Source organism: Leuciscus leuciscus (assembly GCF_965113295.1).
Source record: "Leuciscus leuciscus genome assembly, chromosome: 25".
Taxonomy (NCBI): Eukaryota; Metazoa; Chordata; class Actinopteri; order Cypriniformes; family Leuciscidae; genus Leuciscus; species Leuciscus leuciscus.
In genome coordinates, this window is record NC_138724.1 from 19,280,201 (window position 1) to 19,305,972 (window position 25,772).

General features: G+C 37.7%; 1 protein-coding gene and 1 long non-coding RNA gene across 2 annotated transcripts; both read left to right on the top strand.

The window, feature by feature from the left end:
* Window positions 1-6,074: 6,074 nt before the first annotated feature.
* Window positions 6,075-10,252, top strand: dusp6 (dual specificity phosphatase 6). The gene is made up of 3 exons (XM_082160300.1): window positions 6,075-6,928; window positions 7,597-8,031; window positions 8,638-10,252. The coding sequence occupies exons 1-3, from the start codon at window positions 6,529-6,531 to the stop codon at window positions 8,949-8,951; spliced, it is 1,149 nt and encodes a 382-aa protein (XP_082016426.1). The 5' UTR covers window positions 6,075-6,528; the 3' UTR covers window positions 8,952-10,252.
* A 5,732-nt stretch (window positions 10,253-15,984) lies between these two features.
* Window positions 15,985-22,924, top strand: LOC309489916. The gene is made up of 3 exons (XR_014202567.1): window positions 15,985-16,099; window positions 17,179-17,421; window positions 17,633-22,924. It is a non-coding gene; the product is annotated as an uncharacterized lncRNA (long non-coding RNA).
* Window positions 22,925-25,772: the final 2,848 nt, after the last annotated feature.

Consider the following 25,772-nt stretch of genomic DNA (forward strand, 5'->3'; position numbering starts at 1 on the left):
AACTTTTTGCAATGTGTTTATCTGTAAGATACTTTAACAGATAATTTAAATTATCCTACTGTTCCTAAGGTTTGAGGTCAGTAAAATTGTTTTTAAAATAAATTAATACTTTTATTCAGCAAGGATGCATATTAAATTGGTCAAAAGTGAAAGTAAAGACATTTATACTGTTACAAAAAAATTATGTTTCCAGTAAATGCTGTTCTTTTGAGCTGTCTATTCATCAAAGAATCCTGGGGGAAAAAATCCAGCTGTTTTTTTTTTTTTTTACATTGATGATGATAAAAAAAATGCAAGTATTTTGTCAGCAAAATCAGCATATTCAAATGATTTCTGAAGAAACATGACTGATTCAAGAATGAAGACTGGAGTAATGATGCTAAAAATTCAGCTTTGGTCACAGGAATAAATTACATTTTAAAATATATTCAAATAAACAACAGTTGATTAAAATGTAAATAACATTTCACAATATAACTCTTTTTTCCTGTATTTTTAATCATAATTGCAGCCTTGGTGAGTATAACAGACTTATTTTTGGAAGAAAAAAAACAACTTTCAAAGGTTTTGGACATTGTTAATGGACCAATTAAACTGACTAAAACTAAGTGTTTCTGAATGTTCAAAAGTGCCTGCAGTTGAGCAAACACTCTTAGACATAATTGCAATTTTAATAGAATTTCTAAAAGTGGAATTTCAGAGTTCAAGAGCTTTAAGGATGTTAATGTGAAGTGACGATTGTGAAAAACCTGATGAAAACGAACCATCACAAAGGTCTTTTGTGTTTAAGGGTGGTCCGACAAGACATGCCCTGTGGGGTGATAATGGTTTTATAGTTGTATGTATCCAGATCGATAATGTGTCCTGTACATCTTTAACAGTCACATGACTGAATGTCCATATGTATGCATGAAATCACATGAATAATTAACTAAATCGGAGTGAAAGCCGTCCTGACTTAATAGTTTGTTGATGACTTCTTAACATGGGATCTCGGTTTCATCTGAGCACTTCCTGTTTGTAGCGCTGCTGTTGCTTGTTTGTTTACTGCGGTTCTCTGGAGAGACCCTCGTGGCTCTGCTTCCTGTTTTGATTCAGAGAGTGCATTATTGTGCACAACTAAAACCAGCCCAGCCTTGAAACCTCTATTAGATTCCCATGAGTGTCCTTTAATGTGTCCCTCCTCTCGGCCTAAGGCAAACCCATTTATTAAGAGTTCAAACAAGTGCTATTCAAACACACAGACTGGAAGCCAATTATGAAATTACTAGGAGATAAGCTGCATTAAGAGGAGTCTCATTCAGGATGAGGATTTGTAAAAAATTAGGCAGAATTTTAAATATTGTGATGGTTTTAATGGGCTTCACTTTAAATTACTTTTGGCACCTTCTTTTAAAGGGATAGTTCACCCAAAAATGAAAATTAGCCCATGATTCACTCACCCTCAAGTCTCACCCTCAGACGAATACAGTCGGAGTTATATAAAAAAAGTTATATATGGCTCTTCTAAGCTTTATAATGGCAGTCAATTGCTGTTTCTGTTTTGAAGTCCATAAAAGTGCATCCATCCATGATAAAAGTGCTCCACACTGCTCCGGGGGGTTAATAAATACCTTCTGAAGTGAAGCGATGCATTTGGGTAAGAAAAATATCCATATTTAAAATTTTATAAAGTAAATCAACTAGCTTCAGGACAAACGAACATACGGATTCAACTTAAGTCTAAGCGCAACTTATGCGAGTAATGCGATGTACTGCTGATATTTACTCTACGCCATGACACACTTCGCTACTTCCGGCATCATAAGTTGCACTTTATACGCAAGTAGACTGCGTTTGGCTGGAAGCCAGAATTTTTACTTTGTAACGTGTTAAATATGAATATTTTTCTTACACAAACGCATGGCTTCACTTCAGAATGCATTTATGAACCCCCCGGAGCAGTGTGGAGCACTTTTATGATGGATGGATGCACTTTTATGGACTTCAAAACAGAAATGGCCATTCACTGGCCATAAAGCTTCCATAAAGCTTGGAAGAGCCAGGACATTTTCTATATAACTCCGATTGTATTCGTCTCAAAGAAGAATGTCATATACACCCTGACTTGAGGGTGAGTAAATCATGGGCTAATTTTAATTTTTGGGTGAACTATTCCTTTAAATGACTTTTGTCACCTTCTTTTAACCTCTCAAACAGTGTTCTTTACAGGCATGACTTGCAGTTGTGATGTTTATGAAAGTCCACCAACCCCCAGGAAGAAATCGGCTCACAAAGAGGAACAAAAGTAAGTCAACATGAGAGAGGAAGTAAACATCACGAGGGCAGGAAGTTGCACTGTATCATAGGTGAAAATGAGGAGGTGGGGGCAGCAGTTAGTTTAAGAAAAGAGAAACCCTGGAGATTCACAACACAATCAGATTGACCTTTCATCCCAAGAGCACTATGGGCTGCTCTCAGAGATGGCGGGGGGTCAGCAGAGACCCTGATGCGAGACAGAGACCCGGCAGATAAAAGCGGAGCCGGTATTGTCTAAACCTCACAGTCTAGTGGGCCTGTTGAGTGGCATAAACTTCCAGCCCCCCCCCCCAAAACCACAAGTCTACATACACGCTATCCCAAACATTTCCCTAAAGGTATTTGAATGTATTTGGAAAGAAACATTGTAATTCATACACGACTGCAAATGGTCTGTAACGTGCATTTGGCTAGATGAAAATAGCTGCAAAGTTCAAGAGTTTTGTATGTTCCAACCACAGGGCTATTTTGTGCTGCGCTTGCTTCTGACACACAAGATATCATCAGTTCTGTGATAATAGCAGGAAGAACTGAGCGCTTATCTGTTTGCATGCCGGTTGCTGGAGCCGGATGACCTGCATGTGTCTGTTTAAAGGTTGACTTTAACTGGAGTCTGCTTGATGGTTTGCACCATTTGTTGTTGACAAACATTACAGATCGATGTATTACAATAAGGTAATAATAAATGAGGGGATTTCTCAAAATAAGTGTTCGTATTTATTCTGTCAGTAGTGTACAACACATACAGTGTGAATACACAAAGGAAAATTATTTTTAATTTATTTCTATGATTTTGAATTAACTTCTAAAACATTTTCAGAGGTATTCATTTAAACTTTGACAAATTCTGTCTCTTCCATGTTTTCACAAAATATTATATTCTTTATATTTTTGTATATTATTTGTGTGCTAACTAAAAATATTTTAAAATTATTATTAAACTATATATGATGCTATCTGTCTCTGTTTATTTATTAATAATTATACAATTTTGTTGACATGTTTTATTATTAAGTTTCATTAATGTAATTTTGTTAAATTTGTTAAAATAAACAAATAAAATGATTATTAATCTATGTATCTGCCTCTAATTTTTTCACAGAATATTATATTCTTGATATTTTTGTTTATATTCCATTTAATTTTGTTACAATAAAAGTAAAAGTATATATATATATAAATTCATATTATTAATAGATTAATAGATTTTTTTTATATAAAAAATGATATATAAACTATATATGATGATCTGTATTTGTTTATTTTAGAATTTTGTTAATATTATTATTCATTTTTATTAATGTTTTTTTCTATGTATCTGCCTCTAATTTTTTCACAGAATATTATATTCTTGATATTTTTGTTTATATTCCATTTAATTTTGTTACAATAAAAGTAAAAGTATACATAAATTCATATTATTAATAGATTAATAGATTTTTTTCATATAAAAAAATGATATATAAACTATATATGATGATCTGTCTTTGTTTATTTTAGAATTTTGTTAATATTATTATTCAGTTTTATTAATGTTTTTTTTTCATTTTGTTAAATTAAAATACTCTATATTTTTGTATGCAGCAGCCATTTTGTTTTCAGTTGTGATAGGTAATATTTTTATTATATGCATTATTATTATATTTATTATCTATTTCATTTTGTTACCATAAAAGTCATATTAAAGTATATATATACAGTATACATATATATAGAGAGAGAGAGAGGCAGATATATATGTGTGTGTGTGTGTGTGTGTTTTCTTTTTAAATTATGATCAAAGGAATAGCAAATAAAATTATGGCACATCTGTTTGAATGACATTCTAGTAATCATGATGATTAGTGTCAAGTTTTATTTCTTTTTATTTCTTTTGTTATACAATTCTGTACTGACAATTCAAAGAATCAAGTGATTTATAAGATTTAAGATTGTGGAAATTGTAGAGGGACCACGTCTCTCAAAGACAAAAGCTCATCCAGATGGACAGTAAAGCAGCCAAAGTGGATTACAATGAGAATACAATTCAGCCTCCCCAGAAGGATCTCCACAAGCTACAGGATAATGGCCATTATCTTGGTACTGTGTGGCGTTTCATATGTTAAGCGGGGTGAAACTGAACACACCTTTGGCCATGTGACTCCTGTGCATGTGAATGATGAGAGAGAGCCTTGATGGACAATTAATGAGCAATTCACTGCCAAATGACACAGGAGACAGGAAGTCTGACAGCATGTTAATCAGGTCACCCTAATCTGGGCTACTACATTCACTTAGACCAAAGTGAACACATATTTCATAAAGATGATTATTTTAACATATTAAATCTCAGGGATTCATTTAGGAAAATTCTCTAAACTCGCCTACCAGATGCAGTGTTAAATAACATTTAGCCTCTTGTTTTTAAGCTTCAGCATTTCTGAGCACCAGAGACCAGACCTGACCTTTTAACGAATACATGCGCTGTTGTTTATCAGTATGCAATTCAAATAAACCTTGTTGACCTTAATGAAACCGATAGCAATAAAATTGACGTAAAATATTTTCAAAGACATCTGGTTTAATGTATGCGCAGGAATCCGGTGCAGCTGTTGAGGGATTTGTGAGGGATTTTTTTTTCAAAGCTTGCACACGTGGTATGTCGACACACAAGATGACATTATAGGTTCAGTGTAGGAAATGACTGTAGGAGGTGAAGAGAAACTCCCAATTTGCATCTGGTGTTAAACTATTTTGATGGCCCTGTTTGTGTGTTTATTGGGGCGATCATTCGCGCTCCCCACCTTCATTGAATTCGGATTGAGCCATCGATCAAGGCGATAAATACAGTCAGATTGATCAAATCACGCGCGATTTTGCAAAAATGTTACCATGTTTTTATCTTTATGCATAGGCTGTTTTATTTAACATTTTATGCAATTCAATTTCTGGCACTGTCGGTTTTCTTAAGCAAATGTTTTGTTGCATGATTATTATTTCATTGCATATTGTTATTAGGCTATTATTCCATGCTTATACTGACAAATAATGTTGCTTTATTTACTTATTAAGCCATAGTTTTATTGTGTGTTGATCATTTTATATGATGACAATTTGAAACGTAGGCTAACTAGTTACTACACTACTACACTAGTGTACTACACTAATACTACAGTGTGCATACTGTAAAAAATATTGGTTTAACTTAAAAAAAGTAAGTTACCTGGTTGCCTTAAAATTTTGAGTTTACTGAAATTAAACATTTGAGTTGACACAATGAAATATTATGTTATCTGAACCACATTATCGAAGTTGAATTGACAATTTGACATAAGATAAAACGTGATAAAAAATAATATACTTTTTTTTTTAACAGTGTATGAAATTAAAAACGACATTTGAAAACACAGACAGCACATAAGCTACGTTCATTTAATCGTCGGCAGGCAGCGACGCACGAGACTCCACAACCCGACCTACAAACAGCAGCTGAAACGTGGCTAAACGGAGTTCAAGTGTGTAACCTGAGCATGAGGTAGGATATAGACCCCTCACCAAATACACTCGCACTCCTTCCTTCCCGTGCAGTGCCTCTTTACTGTGTGTTTGCACTCCGCTGATCCGGAGCGGAAATTCCTTTCCGTTTTTGTGAATGACAAACTTATTAACAATTCATCAACACAGTCTGTTCCATCCGGCCCCGTTTCCACGGCGACGATTTCTCGGCGCCTCCTGATTGGCTGGCCGACATAATGTATCCATTGAAACGCCTCGCGCTTGTATCCATTCACGAGCTCGCTGTGACAGAGAGCGCATCTAGGACTAGAGGACGCAGTGTTGCATTCTCCGGGATAAATCTCGCAGGGAAATAAAGCTACGAAGCGTTTTGCATTCGTTATTAGTCTACAATCGATATTCGACTGGATATCTAGATTGATTCGTGCGAAAATCGACGGCGCGAGAGAAAAGAGGTTATATAACATATGATAACGTCAGTGGCTGTGGCTCGCGCACTCACTGGCTAGTGTGAGTCATTGATAAATGCACACAGTTGCATGAATGGGGTGGAAGTAGAGCGAGTCTGCGCTTGACTCTCGAAGGAAAACCCGAGGATTTAAATCATCTCGACGGTGCAGAAGAAGAGACTTTGACGTGAGAATCTCAAAGCTCCAGGCCCGAGACGTCCACGGCCTCTTGCAGCGCGTCTTCTCCGCAGTTTAAGGTCTCACGGTACCGTACCTTATTTCACTAATGCTCGATAAGTTCAAACCCGTGCAGTTCGATTCGGTCATGGCTATAAGCAAGACGGTAGAGTGGCTGAAGGAGCAGCTGGAAACGCGCAGGGACTGTTTGCTCGTGATGGACTGTCGAGCGCAAGAGCTCTACGAATCGTCGCACGTCGAAACGGCCATTAACGTGGCCATCCCGAGCCTCATGCTCCGGAGACTCAAGAAGGGCAACCTGCCTATCAAGTCTCTGCTCTCCAACGGAGAAGACAGGGAGATGTTTGCACGGAGGTGCAAGACGGACACTATCGTGTTGTACGACGAGTACAGCCGAGAGTGGAATGAAAACATCGACGGCGGGTCCGTGCTGGGTTTACTGCTGAGGAGAATGAAGGACGAGGGCTACAAAGCTTTCTATCTGGAAGGTACGTTCATTTCCACTGCATTTTATGATTTTACTTGGTATATTTTTTTGCCAACAAAATAGTATCTGTTTTATGTTACTAGTATTTATGAATTGCTTACATGTATTTCACTTGAAACTATTTAGTAGATATTTATAGTGCTAACTAGTATCTAGTCACACAAGTATTTATTTGTCACGTCCGTTGTTAACTATTCCAATTGTACTTGAAACAAATTTCAAATTTTACCATTTGTTTCTATAAAAATCTGTGGTTCATACTAACAAATATTAGGCTATGTATGAAATATGGCCTATACTGGTGTTTTATTCAAAACTAGTTTCTCTTTATGATATACTACCAAATATCCCAGTTGTTACTAGTCACATTTCGTAATCCACTGTAGTTGCAGTTGGCTACTTTATAGTTGAATTAAACATAGTAATAGGAATACACACTAATGTCTAATAAATAGGTAGTCTAGTGTCTTTTCAACTATAAATGTTCAAATAGTTACTAGTAAATAAAGAGTACCAGTATCTAATGAATGGTTATTAGTGAAACAGAAAATGATACAAGTCACTACTTGTTATTAAAAATGAGTACTCATCAGATAAAAAAAAACAAAAGGATAGTTAGTTAGTTTGAAGGAATAAATGTTAAATGGTTTTCTAATTTGAACTTTACAGGTGGCTTCAGCAAATTTCAAGCTGATTTTCCCACAATGTGCGAGACGAACCTCGACGGTTCCTCCAGCAGCAGTTCACCGACCTCCCAGGTCCTGGGTCTCGGAGGGCTTCGGATCAGCTCTGACTCCTCAGACATCGAGTCAGACATCGACCGAGACCCATGCAGCGCTACCGACTCAGATGGCAGCCCTCTGTCAAACCCCCAGCCCTCATTCCCCGTGGAGATCCTGCCGCATCTGTATCTGGGCTGTGCAAAGGACTCCACGAACCTTGATATCCTGGAGGAGTTTGGCATCAAGTACATCTTGAACGTGACCCCTAATCTTCCCAACATGTTCGAGAATGCTGGGGAGTTTAAGTACAAGCAGATTCCCATCTCCGATCACTGGAGCCAGAATCTCTCACAGTTCTTCCCAGAAGCAATCAGCTTTATTGGTAAGAATCAGTTTTAAACACAATTATTCTCATTTTAATTTGCTTTTCATTCAGTCCCTGTTTTGATTAAAACTGTAGGGCCTTTCAATGTTTTGAAACCAAACGGACGGCACCGTATTTATTGTTTGCATAGTAACATATCCTGCGGTTGTGACACAAAGGCTTATGATGAAACAGGAGACGGAGGGGGGAGGCAGTAATATGAGCTCAACAGGAAGGAAGCAAGCAGCATTGAAAGTAATCTAGGACAGAGCAATGTTTCGCCACACAATGAGGACCATTTACAGGGCCGTGTTGACATCCTGTTAGCCTTGACAGGGTGCTGCCATGACTTCTACATTTACACGCCCAAATGGCACCATTGTCAAGTAACCTGGCGAGCGGAAGGATCATTTGATTAACCTTAATAGCCCATTTCCATGTCGCATTCTCTGAGAAATGAGCGAGTTGTTTTCAGTCATGCACTAGAAATCCCGCTGAATGAGGCCCCTTTTGTCAGCGCAGGGACCGTAATGAATTCCGACAGCCGAGCTTATGTACAATTGCATATTCATAAGTCAGTTGCACACAGATAACTAATCATCTCATCTTTTTTTCCCCCCTCAGATGAGGCCCGCGGACAGAAGTGCGGCGTGCTCGTTCATTGCCTCGCCGGTATCAGCCGTTCTGTAACTGTGACGGTGGCGTACCTCATGCAGAAGCTCAACCTGTCCATGAACGACGCGTACGACATTGTCAAGATGAAGAAGTCCAACATCTCACCCAACTTCAACTTCATGGGCCAGCTCTTGGACTTTGAGCGCACGTTGGGCCTCAAGAGCCCGTGCGACAACCGCGTGGCGGCCCCGACCCAACCATTGTACTTCACCACGCCAACCAATCACAACGTTTTTCAGTTGGACCCTCTGGAGTCCACGTGAGGACCCTCTTTTTTCTCAAATCGAGCGAAACACAAGTTTCATTTTTTTCGACACTTGTCGAGGGATTCCTGACGTTATTGATGTTGGCTTGAGATGACGGCCGACCAGAGTAGCCACTGATGGGGCATGCGGTGTGCCCAGAGCTTCTACGCTGCTGTTAAACGGAGAGAGATCATGTGACTCTGTACCTCCAAGACTCTTTAAAGTAGTTTGTTTCATATATATACGTATACATACATATTCAAGCATGGAAAGAACGTCCGATGTTTTGGGGCTGGTGTGCCAAAGAGACTTGACTGGAACTGAACAATGACAAATACTCATTTGTTTTGTTTAGCACTTGCACCTTGACATTTTCTAGGTGTGCTCTTCTTGTCTTCAATGAAGACTTGCCTGTTTTCGGGATGAGACTTCCCTTCGGTAATGATGGCAGAGTGTACTGTACTCCAACTTATTTGCGTGGAGAAATTTTTAAAAACATTTATACATGTGTATATTAAGATGTTGGTAAGCCTTGCCGTAGTTAGAATACACCTGTTTTAAAGGAACGGCTGTAGATTTTTCTTCTCCTTTTCGTTCTCTTTATGTAAAAAAAACCTGAATATCGATCAATATTATCTTTATCCAAGAGTTAAATGCCAAAAATTTTAACAGGTTTTTGCAAGATCATCAATGTGTATATGTATAATATATTTATAGTTTTGCTTTACGGATCAATTCCGCCTTTCTCAGCCTTTTAACCACCATCACGAATCAAAGTCGTCATTCTCTTGCCTTAGTTCTGTACATACGTAAGTGTTATTGTGCGGTAAACTTTTAGAGCAGTTCCCCATATGCTTCTTTTCACATTTTTTTTTAGCAAACCTGGCCATACCAACTTGCACGTTCAGAGGGGTTGTCCAAACTTGTACGCGTACGAGGCATTCCTCGAATGCTATGCGGCGGGGTTTCAGATGCATGCTCATTTAGGACCCATACGCCTTTATACTACTCGCTTTTTGTAATTTTTCTGGGGACAATGGAAGGGTCGAAGCAAGAAATGCATATTTTTTTGTGCGCAAGGGTTTAAGGTCTGTGTTGACAAAGCTGGGAGAATGTTTTGTGTCTCCTGTTCAGGGAAGTTCTGTGACATGCAGTTTTTTTTGTGAGAAAAGTGATGGTTTTCAAGAGTGTTTTGTTGTCCCTCAAAGCAAAGGCCTGATTGGAGGGAGGGGCTGTTTTACAAAACCAATTCCCCCCCAATGTTACGAATGTAAAGAAATAAGTTATTAATAAATTGCTATTTTGTCTATTCAAATGTATTTATGTCTCTCTGTTTTCTTTGCTCAAATGAAACATGAATTCAAACTAATTACAAAATATAAAAAGTGCAGAATAATAGATATACTAGCACACAGTTCACTAATCACAAAAATATATAACTTAGTATTTAAATGTCGAAGCTAACCAAAGACTAGATTAATCTTTGATATAGAACAGTTGTACAATCAAAAACAAAAGATAAAGTGTTACTGAGTGTTAAGTGAGCAAAACAACTTTCCATGTGGACAGGCTGGTATTTCCAGGTATGGGTTGGTGAGTGAAATGTCCCCCCCTGCGGCACTTCCTGTCAGGTGATCAGGCTCCCGCTCTCAAAGCAAGTCCAGACAAAAACAAGCTGTATAACCTGACACCCTCTTGGCTTTTGCATACATCAGATAAAGGGATAATCCCTGTGTGGGTGTAAGAAATAGGGTTAAAATGAGTAATTATTATTTTTGATGGCAAAATAGTATATTGTTGTTATAATAATAACAATGATCTATTCTACATATCCGCCAACATGAAGATATATACATATCTGAGTAGGAGTAGTATTAGAGAATGGATTTTCTCATATTAGACACTCCTGTAGTTTTAATTCGGTGATCTGCATTGAATCCCATTCATTTCGCATCATTATAACTATTAGATCGTTTTAGACATATATTACATCACAATGAAATACTTACATACTTATATATATATTAAGACTAATATTTAAATATAATAGCCTTGTAAATAGTCAAAATGTAGTGTGTGTATATATATATATATATACTGTATATTATCCTTCAAAACTTTGAGGTTTTGACAAAACACAACTATTTGAATTTAATAATGAAATAAAATAGCCTTGTAAATAGTCTAAATTAATTTTTTAAATATATTCTATTATTCATTTGTGTGTGTGTGTGTGTGTGTGTGTGTGTGTGTGTGTGTGTGTGTGTGTGTGTGTGTGTGTGTGTGTGTGTGTGTGTGTGTGTGTGTGTGTGTGTGTGTGTGAGTGTGTGTGTGTGATTATTCAAAATGTATTTCAATTAAATACATTAGCCTAATATATATATATATATATGAAGAGTTCAGATGCAAAAGCCTCTAAGTGCCATCTGAAATTTTCTTCTAGAATGATCATTTTTATCAAGCTTGTATATTTAAGTTCAGTAATTTCACTTAAATGGCAATGAAAATTACCAATTAGTTGTCATTTAAGTGAAATTACTGAACTTAAATATACAAGCTTGATAAAAATGATCATTCTAGAAGAAAATTTCAGATGGCACTTAGAGGCTTTTGCATCTGAACTCTTCATATATATATATATATATATATATATATATATATATATATATATATATATATATATATATATATATATATATATTAGTGCTGCTGTCAAATCGATTAATTTATTGCTGTCAATCGCATCTAACATGAGTTTGTAAATATATATATATTTGCAAATGACAAATAATATGTTAATATTATTCAATTATATGTTATTGCTTTTAGGGACCAAGGCACAATTTGTTTTAAGACAACATGTGTCCATTGTCCCACTATTACTGTTACACGTCTGTAAGTCTTTAAAGCATTGAAAATAAACCCAACAGATTGTGACTATACTTGGCCAATGTGCTAATCCTGTGTGAAGGGTTTCAGTCCCTTGTCGTCCTCTTGTTACAAACTGCGCTGTGAAGGATTTGCCAACATGCCCAGCAATTTCCGGTGCTCAAGTTCCAGCGACCCAAACCCCACCCGCCCCGTACTCCCATCAGGCAACGTCCACCCACCACCTCTCTGCTCACCAGCTGCACTCCTCCATTTGTGTTGTTATGTGACTTGCAGGAGTACAGGCCACCCCTGGCTAGATGACCTCGCCTGTTGTCAATCACTTTTAACGGGCAGGTGCATAACCAGCCAGTCACTGGGGCCGAAACAGATGGTGTGATGATCCACCCCCTTTCTCCAGGTTTATTATTGTTCATTAGTGCATGATTTTCTTAGCAATTTTACATTTTTACAGCCTAATGCCATTGGAGAACCTTTTATTTTCCAGTTCTTCCAGAATCAGTCCGTCAGAATCCAAAAAGCCGATCTGGAAAACCTATCAAGAACATTTTCAGCCCCCAAAAAAAAAAAAAAAAAAACCATCTCAAGAACCTGATACAACTAAAAAGTGTAAATCAAGCCATGGACTCACATACCAATTAAAAGCTTACACATCTGTGCTTTTTCTGTTAACATGGTGGAGGTGTACAGACTTAAAAGAAATATGGAAGCATGTCTATTATCTCATCTTTCTTTTCTTCCATAACAAACAGCTTATCAAGACTAAACATCCTGGAGGTTATACACAGGGCAAAACAGAGTTTGAGTGCTGTGAGTAAACACCATAGTGGGCAACAGTGGATACGCTGTTATCACACTTAACTGCTACGGGCTCTTCTCCAAACCACCCACATGGAGAGTAAGAACTTCCGCCAACGTGGGGAGAGAACTCACCCCTGGCAAAGTGATCTCTTTACCTCCTGCTCTCCATCTCGCACTCACTTTGAATACAAAGAGGCTTCAGAATAAGCCAGAACTGCTTAGAAGACATCAGTAATGTTGATATTTTTCATCAGAAATTGAAGAGCCATGCACATGGGATGGGAATCCAGATAAGTTTTACATTGTACATGGGATGGGAATCCAGATAAGTTGCTTTTTCCGCACACACACACACACACACACACACACACACACACACACACACACACACACACACACACACACACACACACACACACATATATATATTAATACCTAATTAATTGCATTGCGATTAATCGCATCTAACATAAAAGTTCTTCTTTACATATATATATGTGTACACAGTGTGTGTGTGTGTGTGTGTGTGTGTGTGTGTGTGTGTGTGTGTGTGTGTGTGTGTGTGTGTGTGTGTGTGTGTGTGTGTGTGTGTGTGTGTGTGTGTGTGTGTGTGTGTGTATATATAAGGTAAACAAAAACTCCATTGTTAGATGTGATTATTCGCAATGCAATTCATTGTGATTAATCAATTTGACAGCACTGATACGTATATATATATATATATATATATATATATATATATATATATATATATACTGTATATGTGTATGTGTGTGTGCTTAAAAAGCAACTCTTCTGGATTCCCATATACAGATATATATATACAGTATACATACACACACATACATATATAATATATCTAAATATAATAATATATATACACACATATGTAAACAAACACTTTTATGTTAGATGCGATTATTATGTCGATTTGCGAGCACTAATATATACTCACACACAAAGATATAATACATTTTTGGATATTATTTATCATTTCATGTATATCATATTGTGTATGTAGAGAGAAGGGCAGTCGGAAGGAGACAAAGAGGTTTCAGGACATTCAGTGTGTGTAGGTGGGACATTTCATTAAAAATTACAAACTTAATTATCCTCAGACCCAGTGGTCGAGATCTCCACCTACACAAGCTCTGGAATGCTGTATTGGAATGTCTTCCAAGAAGGGACACACAGAAGTGCTTTGTTTGGAATTAAAGCTTTTGTTTTTTTGTGTTTTCACTCGCTTCTGGACTTTAGCAGCGGAAAACAAGAACTCTGTCGCTCTGTGCTTCTTCGCAGCCCACGCTTGTCTCTCCATGACAAAAACTCCACGAGATTCCTTCCGTTCCTGCTCGCAGAAATGAGATGTGCTGTTGATTTACAGCATGACGGACTTTGCTGCCATATTCTCTAATCTAATCATCCACCAGAACCAAAAGTGTGTGTCCGTGTTATTTGCAATCAGGTGTGCAACACATTTGAATTCATAACATTGAAGGCTCTTGTTGTTCATGTGTTTAACACTAAAACAGGAAATTGTGGTGACTTGTATTGAGGGACACTTCCCCTTTTTAGCCATTATCTTTTGATTTTACATCACACCAAGGAGCATGATTTGCTAATTCTTATTGCTAGTCAGAAGTAAGCGGTATTAGGTGGGCGGGACAATCTCATTCTAGAAAGCCTCTGATTGGGTAAGATGAGATCTATGTAGTGCAAGATGAGCCATGAATGTTTTAGAAGAGAAAGACACAATTTTAAATGTGTGTATTTGATAAAACGTATTAATGTTTAGGCGTGTGCTAATATTTAGCCTCAAAGCTAACAGACACAGACTAAAAGATTAGGGTTCTCTCAAGTTACGCCAATGTTCTGGATTTTTTCCTTTGTATTACCGTTCACAAGGTGAAAACCGTAAGTCTATTCACTTAGAAACATAAACAATAGGACAATTTGAAGTTAAAGCATGAACAACAGATGTATTAGCGAAAAAACGCTAATGGCATCCTAACAGTCTTACATGCTGTACATCACAAGCTACAACAACAGGTGCAAATGAAATGAAGACATTTAAACCTTGAATTTCTATGAATAGATTTGCTCTGTGAATGTCAGCACAGAGCTTACAGATCTGTTTGTGTTGCTTCCATCCATTTCAAGGCCCTTCGTGGCTTCATTTCTATGAAGGCCGTGTTACAGCAGAGATGTGGCGGCAGCAGTTCACAAAAGGAGCACTCCAACCGATATGAATCACCCGCCGCTGTCTCTGTGTGAGCCCACGCAGCTTGATGGAAAAGGAGTAAAAATAGTCATTATCATTTAAAAGTGCTTTTAAAAATAACATGTGTGAGGGGGAGAGCGCGACAGAGACAAAAAGGGAGAGAAAAAGTAAAAACTTTATGCCTCAACAACCCACACTACCTCCAGCAAACCAGGTTAGACCGTTGTTATACAGACACACCAGAAACCTGTTCCATAAAGTGCGCTAAGAAAATTGGGGATTACAATCCAAAACCTGACTTGAATTAACCTAACAAATCAGTCAGGGCTAAAGCGGTTCATAAAAGACAATTAAAATTCACGCAATCCTACTAATTTGACCTAATTTTGAGGTCATTTGACGTCAAGTCATCACTTTTATTTATATAGCGCTTTTTACAAAACTGATTGTTTCAAAGCAGCTTTACAAACAGGAAAATAATGCAAGAAAGTTAGTTCCGGCTGTACAGCAGATCTAGAAGAAAATAGCGTCAAAGTTCAGCTTAAGTATGTTCGGTGATGGTTCATTTTTGTTATAAAAAAGTTATTAATTTAGTTCATTTATATATACAGCCGCTCTGGAGAAAACAGTGATGTCATCGTCCAGCTCAGTTCAGTTCTCACGTAATGGTGTCAATGCAGGCAGATCAATAATATTGTTGAAAATTAAGTGTCCCCAACTAAGCAAGCCAAAGGCGACAAAGGCAACAGTGGTAAGGACCCAAAAGAAAAAACCTTGGGAGAAACCAGGCTCATTATCTCTCATTATCTCTCATTATCTCAGTCAATTGAGTTGAAGTATTAGACAACATAGATGACAAATTGTGTGTAATATGGTTAGATAACAAATACGCCCTCATAAACGCCCTCAGGTGGCAAATATTGCTCTTAAAAACAAAAGTTAATTATGACACGGATACACACCTACAGATTGTGATGCAGATTTATATTCTCGCCGCGTCTTTGTCTTTCTAATTCTTTTTCCAGTGCTGTGACACGGCTCTAGTCATTTCAGCTCGCCCACTCAGCACACAAACTCAGCCAGACACAGGAAGTGAGTTAAGACTCACTCAGATCACAGGAGCTCAGACCTGCCTTGTGAGTGGCTGCAATCCAGGAAATGATTAATATGTCTCATGGTTCAGAAACAAGAACAGTGGAGTGAGGGAGAGAACTGGGGTAAAGAAGAAGCGTGAAGAGTGCAAACCTGCAAAACGGTAGGAAACTCAAGTTGTGCATCTGACCTCTGTGACCTTTAACAGCACACACACATTTTAACACCTGAATGTGTTCAGTTTCTCACCTGGTTTAGATTAGATTCACATCACTTGAGTCTGACAGCATCTCTAGCTTATATCATCTGTCCTTCCATCTCTCGCCAGTACGACAGCAGGTTGACTCACCGCTGCAGTGCTTCACTTTGCGACGCGGTTGCTAAGCAAACCCGGGAGATAAATAAAGAAAGAAAGTGAGTGAATGAGAGAGAGAGAGCGAAGGCAGGGCTTGTGCTGCGCATGAATGAGTGTGCAGTGCACTCTGGGCTTCTGAATGGATCGGCCTCTGTTTGAATGAACGCTGCCGGATAGGTAGAGCAGAGCATGTCATTTACAGAAAGGACTGCGTTTAGAAGAGTAGAGGGAGGCTTTATTGTTTTTACAAATATGTTATTATACAGACAAAAGTATAATCCTGATGTTTATGATAACATACCTGGCCTGGATGAAACCTGGGTCATACTTCACACTAAACTTAAAAATAAATAAATATATAAATATATAAATAATATATAAATATATATATAAATATATAATTATATATAAATTATATATATAAATGTATTAGAAATATATATATATATATAAATATATAAATATATATATATTGGTGACAATTAATCACATTCTCATTACCATAATGCAAAAAATATGTAGGCCTATTACTGAAATCCAAGAAACATAATAACATATTATTTCACTTTTTCTTTTTGTTTATTTAAGTTCTAATTAAATATGTATTTACTTTTGAATTAAAATGCATTTTATAAATTATTTACTTATATGTGACAGTTACATGTTATAAAAAAAGACAAATGATCATAAATCAAAGATACACTTCACATTTTTTGTTTACTATTTAATTGCTTGTTCAAAATACTTTGAATTATCATGAATTACTAAATATTGAAAATATTATAATATAAGTTCATATATTATTTATATTTACATTTGTTGAACAGTCACTGCAAAACTCTACACAAATCTTCATTTCTCATTGCCTACACCATGTTGTCTTTTAGAAAGCACTAACATTCAATAATGTTCACTCAAGTCAGCACAGCTTCAGCTGGAGGAGGAGGAGGAGGAGGAAGAAGAGTAGATGGGAGTGGAGGAAGAGGTGAAGGAAGAGGATGAGGAAGGTGAAGGCCAAAAAGACAAGTAGTGCCACTCTAGTTGCCCATGTCATTGTTCACATTGTCACAGCCAAACTTGAGTCGCTTCACCGTCGCCTCGATCATAAGAACCTTCATGGAGAAAAACAGGTACAGTAGATGTACTTCAGACTGCTCTCTACTGTAACTTTTGAGTGCAGTACACTGTGCTGTTACAACACATACATGTACTCTGTAGCTGTTGCCCTATACTACTGTAATAAAAAGAAATGCATCAAATTGCCTCACATACATTTTTCTGAATTCATTTTGTAAAAAGGATGTGTTACAGTTACAGTAATAAGTACTTCTATTTTTCTAGGACACAGAGACGATGAAATGGAAGAAGCCTGCCAAATATTTCAGTTGATGCGTGCCAGCGGGGAACAGGCATGCAAGAGGATTTTACCCCTCTGTCTGGCCAGGGCCAATATAGCCTGTGATGTGGACGAGATTCTCCAAAGACGGGATGTTGGGGCAGAGTATTTTTTTTGTTTGTTTGTTTGGTGTATTGTACTGTACAGTACATTAAGGAATACGTTTTTTTACCAATGTATCCATTGGTTGTGTCTTTTGTGTTCATCATGTGAAAAGGTTTGAGAGGGGGGAACCACAAGCAACATAACTTACCAGTTTTGGAAATGTTGTTTTGAATTCATTGCACCAGTGTGAACGACTAGTGTTTGTGAGGGCTTGTGTGTGATGTCTTAGGGCAAAGTTTGTTTTTTCAGCAAGAGTGAATGGTTTGGAGTGTAGAACTTCATTTTGACCTCAAAATAGGATGCTTGGAGAATTGGGTGAGACGTTTACTGTTTTGAGAATACGAGGCATGGTTTCAAGAAATGTGTTTAAGCAATCGAGAAAAACGAACAGAATTTGATATAGATTACAAAATAACTTCATGTCATGAATTACTAAATGTATTAAATATTATAAGAATATTAAACCTTATTTTAAAACTTAATTATATTTATGTAATAAAAATAATATAAAAAATATATATATATAAAAAATAGAAATGTACTAAAAGGCAAAAAAAAATATGGTTGGTCCTAAAACCAGAACTAATTTTCTTTATGCTAATACTATTGATTTTGTGATGACATTTAGTCTCAGCTCAGAGATGTGTGTTTCGTCTGCCTGTTGTATACATACACAGTCTGTTAGAACACTGTGTTCTCTCTGAAGATTGACACCAGAGTGAAAGCTAAGAACAGGAAACACATTACAATCAATATTTTCCTTTTAGCCCTGTTCTTTCTACCTTTAGTGGAGACTCGGCAAACACCAAAACGGATACACTTCTGTATAATTTAAGGCTTCATCTACAGTAGCCCACAACTCTTATTGGACTTGATGCGCGAAACCATATTTAAAAATGATATCCTCAGTGGCATAAAAACATGCAGTCGGAGGTGAAGTTACAACAGACATAAATTCAAGTATGACAACTCGTTTAATGGGGCCAAACAAACTAGTTTTGCAACACACACACACACACACACACACACACACACACACACACACACACACACACACACACACAAACTAAGAATGAAACTTCACACTGGCCCTAAATGACTCACTCACATCCTAGTCATAGTAACATCCTCATAAACAAACTCAAACAAACACATGTAGAGACACAGAGCCGCAACAGGAAGCTAGCTAGCGCTGAGAACAACCACCACTTTTTTCTCCTTTCAGGACGCCAGCAATTGTGAAACCCAACACTGCACAAACCTCCTCCCCTCCACATGCCAAAACACTGAGGCTATAGCAGGCCTATTTCTGTTTCAACTAAAGCACCCCCAGCCCGTATCTCCGACGTTCCAGCTTCCCATCGTGTCAGATGCCTGTGTGCTGGTATTTACTAGCGTAACAGTTCTGCTTCCTGTCTTGCACAAACACACACACAGAGAAGGCAGACACTCTTGTGCTAAACTGACCACCACCTGCCCAAGCATGACCTTACCCTTTGAGCGAAGTGGTGTTAAATTGCTCTGACCTCTCATTCAACCAGTCCGAAATTCACTTGGGGCAAAGGCGAGGCAAACGTCCTTCGCCATTGTTTTCCTCTCAGGTTTATTGCTGCCATTAGGGTATTGCCATCATAATACTTTGATGGGTTTGCCCCATTGCATTCCATCAGTTCATTCCAAAAAACCTAGCTTGATTGTAGTTGAACTACTTTGAATTAGGATTATCTTAGTTCGCCAAATGACACTTTCAAAGTAACATCCACAACACTGTTTATGAGAACAAAATGTAAACACTGATCTATATAAATTATTTGATATTATAAAGGCTTAGATCAGTGGTTACATTTACTTTTGGGTGTTACTTTGAAATTGTCACTTGGCAAACTAAGCTAATCCTTATTTAAAGTAGTTCAACTACAATCAAGTTAGGTTTTTGTAAAAGTAGTTTGCTACTTTACGCAACTAACAAAAAGTAGCAAACTACATTGAAGCTATTATTGGGGGCAATATGTTCTTAAATATATAGGCTAACTATATACACTATTGTTGTGTATATAGTATATATAGTGTATTAATATATAGTGTATATAGTATATATACACAACATATACAAATGCACAATATACAAAAGTGGGGTCGGTAACATTTATTTCATGTTTTTGAAAGAAGTCTCTTATGCTCTCCAAGGCTGCATTCATTTAAAAACAGTAATATTGTGAAATATGCCTACTATATAATAAGCGAAAAGTATGTGAGCCGAGTAGTCTGAATTCATAGTTTTCATAAAAGTAGGCGAATCCGGATGACCTACAACTTCAAAATGTGCATTCGATGGACATGTGGAGAGAGTATTTGTGAATGAAAGTGATTTGACGCCACTGACTCCGTATAGGTCACATGATAATGACAAAATGGCGGTATATAATGGATAGTGTATATACTATCTATATAGATAGTACTTTTTTAACGGTCGCGAATTAAAGTTTCAAACCAAATGTATTACCAACTATATGCGATTTCGTGTCGACCAATTCATGGTTTTGCCTCACAGAGAGAGAACGTCCGCTCTTCTGTTTGATCCAATCCTCTAATCCCTTTAACAGAGCCCTGACTTCCTCTCCTCAGGGACGCAGGATGAGATGGACTCTGGAGAGAGTGGGGGGGGCAGCACCTGTTCAGTCCCCCCTACATTCCCTCCCTCTTTAAAACAATGTCTAACTCTTGCCCACCCCCATCCCACGACCCTCAGAGCGCTCGCAGGGGGCGGACAAACTGAGGACTACAAATGACAGCTGCACTTTTACTCAGAAGGAGTGCAGTGTGGAGAGGAAGGAAGGATGGATGGATGGTGGAAAATGAATTCTTTTTAAGAGGTATCACAGACGTTAGGGTTACCCGTTGTGTACTCACCCCTCTTGGCTTCTACTTCTTTCCCCTTTGTGCTGTGGATAGAAATTCAAGACCACTTTTAGGAAAACGAACAGTTTTAGATTTCGACATCTTTTGTCCTTTTTATTATATGAAGGTCAAATTAAAACTGACTTGGAAACCTTTTTTTATCATTTATTTTTTCTACTTTTCAAATGTCTTTCATGTACAGATTTCATTGTTTTACCCTCCCAGTTCTATAGACTTTCAATCTTAAGCTATTAAAATGCATAAACACTGTGTGCATCCAAAATTGCATACTTCCCTACTATATAGTAGGCGAAAAACAGTATATGACAAAAGATGTCCGAATTCACAGTACTCATAAAAGAGTTGACCTACTACGTCAGGCGAGACTCTGATGTGTGCACACGATGGACACTTTACTATCCCATGAGGCCACGGGAGTGGATTTGTGATTAGTGAAGTGACGCAACTGACGCTGGTAGGTCACATGATTACGACATACTTTTTAACAGCCGTGAAGTAATTACTTTTTAAATATAAGATCCTACTCAAGAGAGTATGCGATTTCAGATGCAGAAACTATCTGACAGCTGTGATGTCATTTCCGTGACGCGAAACAATTTATTTTCAAAGCTGAGTGAATAAAACACAAGGTAATGTGAAAAAAATCAACGTAATCACTTGTGCACAAAATATAATTATTAATTGTATGTATTTCATATGCATACAATTTTAGCTTTGAAATTAGCTTTAGCAAGACAAATTAGTTAGCTATTTCTTACCAAAAATGTTGAAAATGTAATTTCCACAACCGTCATTTCCAGATTGCCTTTAGACACAATACATGGCGGAAATGACACTCAAGTGTGGTTTTTGATTACTTTCAGAAAATTAAGTGTTGAACTATAGTGTCTTGTCATTTACACAATGAAAACTTTGCAGTGAAATACATTTGCTCTCAAGAAAGGCTGTCATTTGGGAAACATCCATGAATGGCGTCACAAGTCGGCCTCACTGCCAATAATGTCCATGTATGCTTGTTTGAGCAGTGTGTTGGTTTCTCTTACAACAGCAGGCCATCAATCTCAACAAAGGGGGTTATGGGGCCCCTGAGTCAAGCTGTGGAAAATAGATGAAGTTGGGGTCAAAAAACGGCCGGGCGCCCCCCCAAAACTTGTCACCCCACCCAACACCCTGCCCCCCCACCTGCTCGACACAGGCTGAATAACAAATTTCACGCCGTCTGAGGAGGGAGGTTGAGAGCAGATTGTGTGTGCGGAGGAGGATGGGAAGTGGGGGCCACCATTGAAAGGTGTTAAATGATAGTAAAATGGTGGGATTAAGGCAGGACAATGCCGAGCAGTAATCCCCTTTTCCACAATAACCCCCCTCTATCCATTTCCCTTGTTCCAGTCCTCTGCTCTCTTTCTTTCTCTCCCCCTTTGCTCCTCTCAGGGGTTCCTTATAATGCGGATGGGAGAGAGTGATGAAAAAGAGAAAGAGCGACACGGAACAAAGACCGAAGACATCGAATCAGGACAGTGTTCCCGAATGCACAGAGTGTGTCACGTTTGCAACTGGACGTTAGTCTGAGAACTTGAATATCCATAAATGTTTACACACGCAATGGCGCCTTCTGAAAGCCACGGTGACTTGAAAGTGTGACTCTTGACTATTGTGATGAATGCAGGAAGGTCAAGGGTTGGGAATTCCTAAGTGATGAGCACAGTTGTTGTTCTTGTCAAGTCCCTTTCAAAGAAGCGGTGGAAGGGTTTGGAGGGCAGCGAGGTTGACAGCCGGGTCAAAAGGTCACCTTTGAGTTTCAAGTTAAAAAATCCAAAGAGAGATTCAAAGAGATAAGGGCAAACCGTTCTTGCAGAACATTCAGCATTACAGATCTGATGAGACCGTGACCGTGGAAGAAGAATTAATCCTTGAACTTCGAGTCATTTACATCTTTGACAAATATTCCAATGATCCTTCATACAAAAAAATACTAAAACAGCTGATTGGACAATACAGATCCTAAAATATTTGTACAATAATATCTTATTCCTTACCTGAATGAATGACTGAATTTATTTATTTTCCAAATAAATAAAGATTTATTATTTCCCACATAACAACATATTCCAAAGTCTTGGGATGCCATGAAAAATGGCCTAATTTCATTTATTTGGCCTTATTTATTTTTATTTGTTTGTTTGCTTTTTGGAAATTTATTTCCCAAATAAAATAACTATATATTCTAAAGCCTTAATATAACATAACATTTCCTAACTTTATTTATTTATAAGCAAACAAACACACAAATAAATAAATAATGTAAAATTCCAAAATAATTTATAACTCTATATTCAAAAGTCTTAGGATGCCATGAAAATGACCTACATTTTTTTTTTCACTATCACTAACCTTGGCTTGACAACAGGAGTCTAAAATGTAAAAATGAAAAATGTTAGTTAAAAAATGTATTTAAAGACTTTTAGTGCAGTCTAAGTTTGCGTTTGTACACGTATATGTTTTGAGTTTATTGCTCTGTGCAAAGGAGTGGAATGAAGCGGCAGACATGTTGTAAACCTGTTGCTGAAAGGTATGCCAGCTGCTCACCAAATCGCACTCCTATCTGGGGTTCATGAAGGGGGCATGAATGAGAGAAGTGTAACAGAGGACAGATATGAACACACACACACACACACACACACACACACATACCTTCATCTACCCTCTGAGCTGCGCTGACAAACCTGGTGTCACCGGGTCATTTGACTGGAACATTTTGTAAAGTGTTTTTCTTGAAAGACATACAGACAGATTCCCGGTAACATCAGATATGTGTCAATGCATCAGTGCTGATCCTTTCACAAACTTCCTGTTTGAACATACAGTGACCAGAAAAATATCTGCAAAATATCTGTTTAAATATCCGCTTATAATAAATGTCATTGCATTAAATAAAATATAAATCCAAGAGGTTGTCTTTAATTTAAAGAAACACACATCTGCACTTTTACTTACACGTTTGTTTGGTTGGTTTGAAATCATAAAACAATATTTACACTACCATTCATAAGTTTGGGGGCGGTATTTAAAAAAAAGAAAAGAGAAAGAAATAAGGCCTGGTTTCACAGACAGGGTTTAGATTAAGCCAGGATTAGGCCTTAGTTTAATTAGGACATTTAAGTAGCTTTTATAAATGTGCCTTAGATGTAACATTACTGGTGTGCATCTTGAGACAAAAATGGCAGACATATTTTAAGATATGTCAGTGTAAATTGCTTTAAGTTAAAACAGCTTAAACATGCATTTCAGCCTGAGACTAGCTTAAGCCTTGTCTGTGAAACTGAGGGTAATATTTCTATTCAGGAAGTAAATTGAAACAGTAAAGACATTTATAATCATACAAAAGATTTATATTTCAAATAAATAGTTATTTTGAACTTTATATTCATCAAATAATCCTGAAAAAAAAAGGTTCATGGTTTCCTACATCAACTGTTTTCAACATTGATAACTGAGCATCAAATCAGCATATCAGAATGATTTCTGAAGGATCATGTGACACTGAAGACTGGAGTAATGATGCTGAAATTTCAGCTTTGCATCCCATGAATAAACTACATTTTAAAATACATTCAAATAGTTTTTTTTTTATTGTACAAATATTTCACAATATTAACATTTTTAAATGAGACTTTATGCAGCCTAGAGACTTTATATTAAATTTACCCACCCCAAATCTTTGAACATTTACATATTTGGCAGACGCTTAAAAGCGACTTACATTGCATTTCAAGGTACACATTTACATTCTTATCAGTTCTTGTTTTTCCTGGGAATCGAACCCATAACCTTGGCGTTGCAAGAGCCAATGCTTTACTGTTTGAGCTACAGGAGAGCTTATTCCGTTCCAAAAAAAAAAAAAAAAAAATTATTTAGACAACTTTTAGTTTGACCCCATACATCCAGTAAAACGTAAAAACGTTTTCTACATTACTAAAGGCTTTGAACAGAAACCCTTCTCGTAATGTAATGTGCACGGAGTGCTGAAAGATGGTACAGGAAGTGGAAAGACTGTGGGCTGGGGGGTGTTGAGAGGGTGGCAACAACACTGTAGCTGTCACCACAGCATCTGTGAGCCAGTTCCATGTTGTGTGTGTGAGCCCACAGTCACGAGCTCCCAGCTTTAAAAGAGAAAATCCAGCTGTCTCGCAATTCTAATACACAGGCAATACTCACTACACACACACTTAGCAGAAGTTTGCTATAAACTTCCCATCAGCACAAAGTAAAAAAGTGCTCAACTCTCCACTAAATAACCAAAGCCAAATTCCAGCACTGCCACCACATTAACAGATTATTAGGCGTTCACCTACATTTATTGGGGCCTGTATGAGCCCTCATGACCTTAGAGACAGAACAAATGCGAAGCAAAATGAGGCTTTTTACGACACTCCAGGCAGGATACAGCCACACCACCTCCTCCGGATATCATAAAACTACGAGAACAGGCAACTAAAAGTTGACTGGCGTGTATGTTTGTGCATTGTGGGGTTTATTTAGTCCGACCTTGTGGAAAATGTGTATATGACGTGGGCGCTAATGAGAAGGAGAGGTGCCGTTGTCTGGCCTACTAGCTGTGAGGTCAATAAAAGCGAGTGTCCAGTGCTAATCATCTAAGGCAGGAAGGAAGGACAGAGGGGACGCATTAGTCTGGTATAGGCCCTCTTGGATGGAGCTGTTTAATGAAGTAGAGGAGGGTTGGGTGAAGCTGTTACAAGGCAAAAACCACAGGAGCCTCTACAAAGACCTCCACATAAACACCACTACAGTTTTTATGGCAGTTAATGGACATACAAGAATGTTTTCGCCGGAGATGAGGGGAGTAGGACGGGTTTCCTCTGTAATAAACAACTGTTAGCCGACAATTTCCAGTCTGGTGGCAATAACAGACCTGCTAAACAGGAACAATGACAGAGTGAATAATTAGAAAGAGTGTATGATTGAAAGAAGAAGTGCGGTTGCCTTGGTTTCTGTCTTTAGCTACAGTTTTAGTTGTAAGCTATTGATCAGGTGACCAGAAGC